General features: G+C 42.1%; 1 protein-coding gene across 4 annotated transcripts in view; it reads left to right on the forward strand.

The window, feature by feature from the left end:
- afap1 (actin filament associated protein 1) overlaps positions 1-10894 on the forward strand; it is a 90377-nt gene that overhangs the window by 22797 nt on the left and 56686 nt on the right. For all 4 annotated transcript variants that reach the window (XM_060939193.1, XM_060939189.1, XM_060939191.1 and 1 more), the window contains exons 2-3: positions 2381-2509; positions 7846-7928. In XM_060939193.1, the coding sequence (XP_060795176.1) occupies positions 2381-2509; positions 7846-7928 (212 nt within the window). The remainder of the gene's footprint in view (positions 1-2380; positions 2510-7845; positions 7929-10894) is intronic.

A 10894-nucleotide genomic window follows, 5' to 3' on the forward strand; every position in this document is an offset into this window, starting at 1 on the left:
TATAGTGTAACACAGAAAACCAGGCACTTTATAGACTTAACAGGACAAAAATAACCTTTCAGTGTCTGCAGTAGCTAATTAAGGAGTAACACGGAACAGGTGAACACAGTCAAGTAACAAGTCCATGATAAGGCAAAGGGAAGCGAAAACAATGAGCACATGCATTCGAATATTAAATATTTTATGCAAATATTACAACTAGACATAAAGGAATCCTGATGTATCGATTATTTGCCTATTTTTCACACAGTCTCAGATCACACTGTTCTTTATGTTCTCTCAGCACTCTTACCGATCTGACAGGTTCGATATCTGTTTTCGTTCTGATAAGTGCTGACATCGGTGTTTTGTTTTAGTCACATTTTTGGCCTGTTTACAAAATATGGACGAATCACGGGGAATATATATATATATATATATATATATATATATATATATATATATATAAAAAACAAAGCACGGATCTTTTATTCATGAATATGTGATATTTTCTGTAAAACATCTCATCTCATTATCTGTAGCCGCTTTATCCTGTTCTGCAGGGTTGCAGGCGAGCTGGATCCTATCCCAGCTGACTACGGGTGAAAGGCGGGGTTCACCCTGGACAAGTCGCCAGGTCATCACAGGGCTGACACATAGACACAGACAACCATTCACACTCACATTCACACCTACGCTCAATTTAGAGTCACCAGTTAACCTAACCTGCATGTCTTTGGACTGTGGGGGAAACCGGAGCACCCGGAGGAAACCCACGCGGACACGGGGAGAACATGCAAACTCCGCACAGAAAGGCCCTCGCCGGCCACAGGGCTCGAACCCGGACCTTCTTGCTGTGAGGCGACAGCGCTAACCACTACACCACCCTGCCACCCTCTGTAAAACATCACATCACATCACATTATCTCTAGCCGCTTTATCCTTCTACAGGGTCGCAGGCAAGCTGGAGCCTATCCCAGCTGACTACGGGTGAAAGGCGGGGTACACCCTGGACAAGTCGCCAGGTCATCACAGGGCTGACACATAGACACAGACAACCATTCACACTCACACCTGCGGTCAATTTAGAGTCACCAGTTAACCTAACCTGCATGTCTTTGGACTGTGGGGGAAACCGGAGCACCCGGAGGAAACCCACGCGGACACGGGGAGAACATGCAAACTCTGCACAGAAAGGCCCTCGCCGGCCACGGGGCTCGAACCCGGACCTTCTTGCTGTGAGGCGACAGCGCTAACCACTACACCACCGTGCCACCCTCTGTAAAACATAAATAGTTAAAATTAAATAGTAAATTAATAAAATAAACATACAAACGCAGTATTTTATTATGAACTTCAGCAGTCCAAACATGTAATCATTCTAGACTTCTTAATTTGTTTTTTACTGAGTTTACAATTCTGGCATTTCACATGGAACCATTTCCTGTGTCTTGTACAATGAAGCATAAATCCATATTCTGCCATCGTACATGTGCAGTAAAGTTTTCTGATGTTCTACATCTCTTATCGAAAGCCTCGTCTCCTGATTAGTGAGTATTGGCTTGACTTAATCTCGCGCTTCGACCTCCATCATGTAGCTACCACTGACAGATAACATCACCATGGAGACGATCTGTGTGACGTCCGTGTCATTGTTTCGTAGATTTGTAGCAACGTTCATAAAATTAACCATCATCCGTATGAAATCTGTGACCAATCTGTATTATACTAGCATCCGTGATGCATCAGTGTTAAAATCCATAACCATTTTGTATCCGTTTTTTTTATATTAATCCATAATATGTGACTCGTCCATACCGTATTTTGTCATCCATGACATCTTTGCAGGTCTTAAGTTGTGACATCACGAGTCACAAGTGGAGTCTTACCTGGAGTACAACTCATCCTCATCATCTCTGGTGAACCGGATCACGTTTTCCTGAATCTTAGCAAAAGGGAAATCCCAGAATGACATCATATGGCAGCCGAAGACAGAATTTTACAGTCCAACATGGCCCCCTTAATACGTCTTGACGTTGCTGAGCTGTACAAAGCCCGAGTGTCACCGCCATGACGCCCTCAATTTGCAGCATCACACTTCATTTCATGGCACACACTAATCTAGAGCTGTTCCCTGGGTTACATAATAATAAAACACACACACACGTATTATTTAAAGCTTCAGTTATGTGTTTCTTTTTGTGCTGGCTTCAGTTTTTTTAGAGCAAAGGATTTCCATCGGCTGCTCGTATTCCTCAGGTACGCTGCCAGCCGATGCCTGTGATCACGTCAGAAGGAAAGCTTTGTAAAATGTGGAAAAACATCTCGTGTGTGTGTGTGTGTGTGGTCCCTTCCTCCTGTTCATTTTGACCCTGTTTATATGTTTGTGTGTTTTCTGCAGCAATGGAGGAGCTGGTGGCGGAGCTGCGGGTCTTCTTGGAGCTGCTGGACCGAGAGTATCTGAGCGCAGCAGTGAGAGAGAAGAAAGTGCAGATCTCCAACATTCTACACAGAGTCGTGTCTGCGAAAGGTAGAGTGTTTAATTATCTAAATACAAATGCACACTCGTGGGCAGACCGATACATCTGGTCTTTGCTTTTATACTCGCTCTTCAAGCTTAGAGATTCCTCTGTGTTGGATTTGTGATGAGAAGAATAAACACACACACACACACACTGATGAGAATAAACACACACGTCTTTCTCCAGTCATTAAAGTGGACTTTATCTGCCTCTGTCAGGAGGTTACGGTGTCTCAGAAGAGGAATTTTTCAAATAAAAAAGTCTCAGGAATTGAGAATTTTTCTTATATGAGCAAAAGTATGTGCACCCATGACCGTCACACCCATATGTGGTTCTTCTCCGAAGTGTTTCCACAAATTTTGGAAGTGTTACAATTTCTCTTCACCAGAGCCAAGTGGTTCAAACCTGATCCAGCACGACAATGTTCCTCTGCACAAAGCACAGGGGCTCCATAAAGGCATGGATAGAACCCTGACTGAACACCTTGAGGATGAACTGGAAGCCCAACATCAGAGCCTGATCTCACTAATGCTCTTGTAGCTGAATGAACACAAATTCTCACAGCCACGCCCCAAAATCGAGTGGAAAGACTTCGCCAGAAGAGAAGAGTGAAGCTTGTTATTAATTTGTGTTAGGAGCATTGGCGCGAATTGTTACTCTCACTCAGGATCTTTAGTACTTTCTTCTTCTTCTAATGTTTTTAGGATGCTATTTCTCCCTCAGTTTTCAATCAATCATCACCAAATTTCATATGAAGAATACCTCTGGGCTGAATCACATTGCTATGACTTTTGGTGCTGATCTGGAGTACTGATCCGGAATGATCCATGAAAAACGGGATTTTTTCCTCACTGTCATTCTCTATCTCTTACCGTTCTGGATCTATAGGGTACGGTGACCAGACGTCCCGGTTTGTAAGAGCCAGCACAAATTACTGTGACTTTAGTCACAGCCTCTATCTAGTTATTATTATTATTATTTTGGCGGCACGGTGGTGTAGTGGTTAGCGCTGTCGCCTCACAGCAAGAAGGTCCGGGTTCGAGCCCCGTGGCCGGCGAGGGCCTTTCTGTGCGGAGTTTGCATGTTCTCCCCGTGTCCGCGTGGGTTTCCTCCGGGTGCTCCGGTTTCCCCCACAGTCCAAAGACATGCAGGTTAGGTTAACTGGTGACTCTAAATTGAGCGTAGGTGTGAATGTGAGTGTGAATGGTTGTCTGTGTCTATGTGTCAGCCCTGTGATGACCTGGCGACTTGTCCAGGGTGTACCCCGCCTTTCGCCCGTAGTCAGCTGGGATAGGATCCAGCTTGTCTGCGACCCTGTAGAACAGGATAAAGCAGCTACAGATAATGAGATGAGATGAGTATTATTATTATTACAACAGCAAACAGAGGGGAAGAAATCTGGAATGGGATGTTTACAAGGACAGCAAGGATCGCAACAAGCTATACGTCCTCCACACATGTTCAAGTTCATAATTTTTCTTTGCCGATGAGATTTTCATGTCAGGTGCCAAGAATTCTGCTCCCTGAATGTTTAATAGCTACACTTCATCAGTGTTGTATAATAACGAAGTAAAAATACTTCACTACTGTACTTAAGTACATTTTGGGAGATTTTGTACTTTACTTGAGTTTTCAAATTTTTGAGAACTTTCACTTTTACTTCACTATATTTTTTAACTTAATTGCATACTTTTACTCTGATACATTTTCAAAGAGCCATTTAGTTACTCGTTTCAAAAAAAGAAAGGAAAAAAAGAACGTGTTTTAACCCCACTGACTCCAACGAAGTCAGGACGTGTTCTCTTACGTTGATGTGAAGGATCCGTCCTATCGAATGAAGTGCCTCTTATGCCTTCCAAAAAACGTGGAAATTCTATCTTGTAGAAACTCCCCGTCCAATCTAAAGAAACACATCGCGGTTTTCTCAGGTTTTTCAGTTTTCTCCAAATTACTTTTTTCTTTTGATTATTATGACAGCAATTGGTCGTGTATGCACCGCCATAGTTTATAAACTGCAATAACAGTAGCAGCTTTTTTTATGTTTTTTTTTTCTTAATGGTGTGATGTATGCCTAATTTTCAGTACTTTCTCTTAGTTTAAAAAACAAAGGAAAAAAATTAGAAAAAAGTGTCAAAACTGTGGTCTCCATCTTCAGATGCCAGATAGGCAGCTTCATTTTCCTCCCAATTAATTTTCTTCTTGTTTATAATGGTTGTGTGTGCACCTCTATTTTCAGCAGTGTAATTGCTTGTCATGAACCATTGGTGACAAATTACCTTCAGTTTACCAAAATATTAAAAATATTACAAATTCAGATCGCCTTTGCTTGTTTACTTTTATGTGTACTTTTAATTACATTACTTGAGTGCATTTATTTTTGCATTACTTGTCATACTTAAGTGCAAGAAATGTCAGATAATTTAAGACTTTAACTCAAGTAACATTTCAGTCAGTGACTTTGACTTTTACCAGGTGTCACGGTGGTGTAGTGGTTAGCGCTGTCGCCTCACAGCAAGAAGGTCCGGGTTCGAGCCCCGTGGCCGGCGAGGGCCTTTCTGTGTGGAGTTTGCATGTTCTCCCCGTGTCCGCGTGGGTTTCCTCCGGGTGCTCCGGTTTCCCCCACAGTCCAAAGACATGCAGGTTAGGTTAACTGGTGACTCTAAATTGACCGAAGGTGTGAATGTGAGTGTGAATGGTTGTCTGTGTCTATGTGTCAGCCCTGTGATGACCTGGCGACTTGTCCAGGGTGTACCCCGCCTTTCGCCCGTAGTCAGCTGGGATAGGATCCAGCTTGCCTGCGACCCTGTAGAACAGGATAAAGCGGCTAGAGATAATGAGATGAGATGAGACTTTGACTTTTACCAAAGTCATTTTTTGGAAGGGTACCAATACTTTTACTTGAGTGTGATTTCCCAGTACTTTATACAACACTGCACTTCATACCCCAATAAGCATAAATTTCCCATGATTCTTGACTAAATGTGCTGCACTGAGTGGAAAAGTGATTGTAGTTTTACCTTAAATGAGTTTTAAAGGTAAAACGTGATGCAATGCCTCGAAGGTCGCACCGCCACCGCAGTGATGAGCACTGGGACGGTTTAGTCCCGATTCTTCTGACAGTGTACCGACTAGTGGCCTAGTGGTAGCGTGTCCGCCTCTCGATCGGGAGATCGTGAGTTCTATTCACGGTCGGGTCATACCAAAGACCATCATACCTACTACCATCTGGCAAGGCACGCTGCAATACAGATGTGCATGGGGAGTTAAACTCTCGTGGTTACCAGAGGACTAGCCCCCCACTGTAACCCTAGCTATGTAATAGGCGAGAGGCCGAGGGCTACGGAAACGGAGATCGCCACCATCAGAGTTGGGCCTGGTTAGTACTTGAGTGGGAGACTGACCAGGAATACCAGGTACTGTAAGGCGTGGGAAGGACTTTGACTTTTTTTTTTTTACTTCTGACAGTGTGCATCTCTAACACTGGTGCGCCCACCACTGGGAGCCAGGACTTGTTTCTCCTCTCGTTTTAGCTCATAAACCCACACACGTCTCTCATATTACCTTTAATCTGTCTCCACCCAAACCCACGTACGGTACAGCGTTTCCTCTGATTAGACTCCAGCCTCAGCTGCGGACATTGGGAACTCACCTTGCCTTAAAATAAACATTCAGCTGCTTTTTTTATACTATAAGCTGTTTTTCACCTAAACACACACTTCATACTGTAATTCCAACTCACAGCAGACATGTATTTTGATGAATGCTGTATTTAGTTTTTCTTTTTTATCAAATAACATGTTTTTTTTGTTTTTTTTCCCCCAAGTAGAAAGCATTTCATTTTAGGATAAATACAACCATATTTATCAAGTCTCCAAGTTTCTTTCTTTCTTTCTTTCTTTCTTTCTTTCTTTCTTTCTTTCTTTCTTTCTTTCTTTCTTTCTTTCTTTCTTTCTTTCGTTTTAAGATTTACAACATGTCCCAATACAGCAGCTTCTTTATTCCCCCCTTTTTTTTAATAGCTACAAACACAACCTCTCGCTTTGCCTGGACGTAACTTCAGAGACCGCTCATTCTGGAAAATTCCTAAACACCACCTGGAGCATCGAAATAATCAGTTTGCATTGACTGAAATCACATCATTAAAGTGAAACGTCTACATTTCTTTTTAAAAAGAAGAACGCATCGGGGTGTAGTTTTACTTTTGTCCATGTTTGGGACTTTTTCTGCTATTAACAGTGGACTAGGGGATTTGGGATTTGGGACGATGCACTGAAGGACACTCATGCTTATACTTCAGAAATAAAACACTGTTGTGCTGTTATAGGAAAATAATCAACAGCGGGACGTGGTCTGATGAAATGGACTCACTGTTACCATTTTTCCTATAAGAGCTCCTAAAAAGTGTTTTTTTTAATGTGATAATGAACAAGACACTGTATTTTTATCCATTAATAGTTGCATAAAGTCTGCGAGACAAGGTATTTCCTGTTCTTATTTACACTCAGTGGCCACTTTAATAGGAACTTGTTGTTGATTCTAAGATCCCTGTTCTTGGGGATCTTAGAAGAACACATTGGGACTGGAACCCAATGTGTTCTTCTATTTTTCTGTTGCATGCTGAGATGCCATGGTGGTGTAGTGGTTAGCGCTGTCGCCTCACAGCAAGAAGGTCCGGGTTCGAGCCCCGTGGCCGGCGAGGGCCTTTCTGTGTGGAGTTTGCATGTTCTCCCCGTGTCCGCGTGGGTTTCCTCCGGGTGCTCCGGTTTCCCCCACAGTCCAAAGACATGCAGGTTAGGTTAACTGGTGACTCTAAATTGAGCGTAGGTGTGAATGTGAGTGTGAATGGTTGTCTGTGTCTATGTGTCAGCCCTGTGATGGCCTGGCGACTTGTCCAGGGTGAACCCCGCCTTTCGCCCGTAGTCAGCTGGGATAGGCTCCAGCTCGCCTGCAACCCTGTAGAACAGGATGAAGCAGCTACAGATAATGAGATGAGATGCTGAGATGCTTATCTGCTCACCAACAAAAAAGCCCAAACCACCTTGAATCTGTCCATTTCCCTCTGACCCTCTCTTATCAACAAGGCGTTTGTTTCCACCCACAGAACTGTCGCTCACTCACTCAGTGTTTTTTGTTTTCCGCTCGAACCAACACCCATACCACAGTGAAAGAAAGAAAGAAAGAAAGAAAGAAAGAAAGAAAGAAAGAAAGAAAAAGAAAGAAAGAAAGTCACACTTCACTATGAGATCACAATTTTTCCCATTCTGATGTTTGAACATTATGAACAATAATTGAAGCTCTTGATTTGATGATCGGTTCTGACATGTTCTCACTGTCCGGGTTTCAGAGTCGTCCTGTAAAGCCGAGGTCCACAGCTCACTTCCTGCCCCACCTCAGATGCCCCTCCCTGAGATCCCACATCCATGGCTGGTAAGATGATCCAACATGATCACTGTGAGAGCCGTGTGTCTCAGACTGGTTGCGATTATTATATGTATTTTTGTTTTAACCTTCTCTTGTAATGAATCTAAACTTCAACTCACAGCTCCGCCCACCTCGTCCGCTGATTGGCTAAGTGCTGAAACAGGGCTGGGTGTACACTGATATGGTTAATCGCATTGCAAATTGATTAATGCATAACATTTTTACAATTTCAGCACATCCTGTAATGTCTTATTCCTCTCATACCGTACCACAGCAATTTACAGTATTGATGATTACAGTCAGTGCGTTTACATGCACATAGAGAAAATCAAATTTCTGCCGTAGCTCGACTGAAATCGAAGTTCTAAATGCCATGGAAACACCTTAGCTTGGCTGAAATTGAACCGAACTGGATTTCTCGTATTCGAGCTATGCGACCTAGATTATGCGATTGTAGCCGAGCTACTTAGTGCATGTAAACCCTATCGAGCTTCGTAGTCGAGCTACTTACTTCAGCACTGCCCCTTCCGGAAGTGACGAGTGACGAGACCACAAACGGGAAACACAACAGCATCGGTCGGCATGACAACAGTAGTAGTAGCGAGCAGCAGAAGAGGTCAGGAGGAACAAGGAGAACGAGCGAACATGGAACTGATAACTTTGTTTATACTCTTGAATAGCTCTTCTTCATGACGACAACCGGAAGTATACCAACACGATGGGGCGTGTAGCGCCACCTGTGGCTCGGGTGCACAATGTACCTCACACAATAGCTCGATTTCCTTGTGTGCATGTAGGATTGGATTTCTCTGGCACCCCTGCTGGGACCCTTAGCTCGATTACCGACAGTAGCTCGATTTGGATGTGCATGTAAACGCACTGAGTGTTTCAGCTTCTGCTGTCCAAGTCCCTGTGAATGAGCTGCTGTTCTCGAAAATTAATCAGAATCCAGAATTCAGCAGCGCTGTGGTGTGAACGCTCTCATACACTTTATGACTTTGTAATAGCTCTGACTGATTAACTGATGATACTAACTGTCATCAAATCGGTTCATCTGTCACTCGGGCATAGAAAACAGACACATACTTAACACAGGCAGAAAGCCGGAGAACAACACAGCACTCAGAAGTGCATGATATGACTGGCAAGACTTTGCAAAGAGGAATGAAGACAGCAGAATATAAATATCTGAACAATTTCGTTCCTCAGGGATCAGTAAAGTACTGTATCTGTTAGGCATGTAACGATTCACCCAGTTCACAATTCGACTCGATTCACGATATATTTTAATAAAAATTATATGAAGAAAATTTTATTACCCCAAAAATGCCAGAGTGGAATGGTCAGGGCCTTCTAGGGGTTCAGAGAAGTCCAAACATATCAGCATTTCAAATGTTATATTTAATTTCTTTCATTCTTTCATGATTTCATTATAATTATTCTCTTCTAATTCTAATTTGGCCTCATTTTCTATCAAACTTGCTTCAAAGGGTTACTGTCCTGAAAACATTAAAATCGAGTTCTCCAATGAGATTGTTTTGTTTGTTGTCTCGAGGCTGAGAAGAGTTTAGAGCTGCTCACTCATTGGTTAGGACTTCATTGCCGGGACAGAAAGCCATGGCAGTGTATGTTTATGTAGGACGTGACTGATGAATTAACCAATCAGATTTTGATTTATAGTAAGAGGGACCAAAAATGTATCGCCCTCGGCGTTCTCGAAGGCCAACACGAGCTTAACCGCAAGTTGGTGCTGTCAGTACAGCAGTGACGTCACCATCCAGCTGGTGTAGCGTTCATCAGTAGTGTTAGCGAATGCTAATAAAGAGGTCAAGCCAGTGCTATGGAGAACTACAGGCTAACATTGGAGAAACTCAGATTTCTGTCTCCAGACTCTTCTTCCACAGCGTTTTTCATTCAGACTTAAGAATTAATTTCCCTGTGTAATTTACTGAGTTACTTTTAAAATCAATGTAGACAGCTACACACAACGGCACGACCTGGCAGCCTGATGCTAATCCCTTCCAAAATCCTTTACCCTGTTACTTTTTTTGGTGTCTAGTTAAGTTTTGGCTGAACTCAAGTCCCAGCTCTAATAGTAACGGTTCATCACTGAAAAATGCAACATTTATTTTCTTATTCTTTATTGACTTAAATATTCCTTTTATTAAATAAAAAAAAATTCCCCACATTTGTAAAGGTTGGAATAAAATATAACAGCCTATTAAAATATTAAAATATCCCTTTTATTAAAAATGAAAAAAGTTAAAAACAAATATTCCTTTACTTAATAAATTGTTATGAACATTTGTACTTCCTCCATTTGCTTCTCTTTTCTTTATCTTTCAGCACTCTGGAGAGAGAAAGAGAGAGAGAGCTCTGATTTCTTAATAGATCTATTTATACACAGTCACAGAGCAGCTCTTTCACATTTTACATCTGTTTTGCAGCATTCGAGCTGTGTTACTTCCGCCTATGATGAAGTCACATGTATTCCCACTATTGTAGGTTATTATCGTAGACCTCTGCTGTTTAAACAACACAATTACAGCTCGGAAAACAAAGAGAATATGCAGCCTGATAATAATCACAATTCATTTTTTTATTAAATCAATTTGAATTGTCATACATTTGTATTGTGATTTTTCATCACATGGTATATTGTTACAAGCCATCTATCTATCTATCTATCTATCTATCTATCTATCTATCTATCTATCTATCTATCTATCTATCTATCTCTGCCGACACATTCAGAAAAGAAACCAATGATGATAAAGAGGCGGACACAAACAAAGACACATGATCATAACATGAACACAAGCACATGGAAAATGAGAAAAGAAGCGAGCAGTGATCACCGTGATGAGAAGTGTGACTCGCATGGGAAATTCATGAATTTCTGGTCAGGAAGTGATGCTCATTTTGAAACTCAGTGAGAAAACTTGCTTTTTGGTAAAGTGATGAATTTTATA

Source organism: Neoarius graeffei, chromosome 14 (assembly GCF_027579695.1).
Source record: "Neoarius graeffei isolate fNeoGra1 chromosome 14, fNeoGra1.pri, whole genome shotgun sequence".
Taxonomy (NCBI): Eukaryota; Metazoa; Chordata; class Actinopteri; order Siluriformes; family Ariidae; genus Neoarius; species Neoarius graeffei.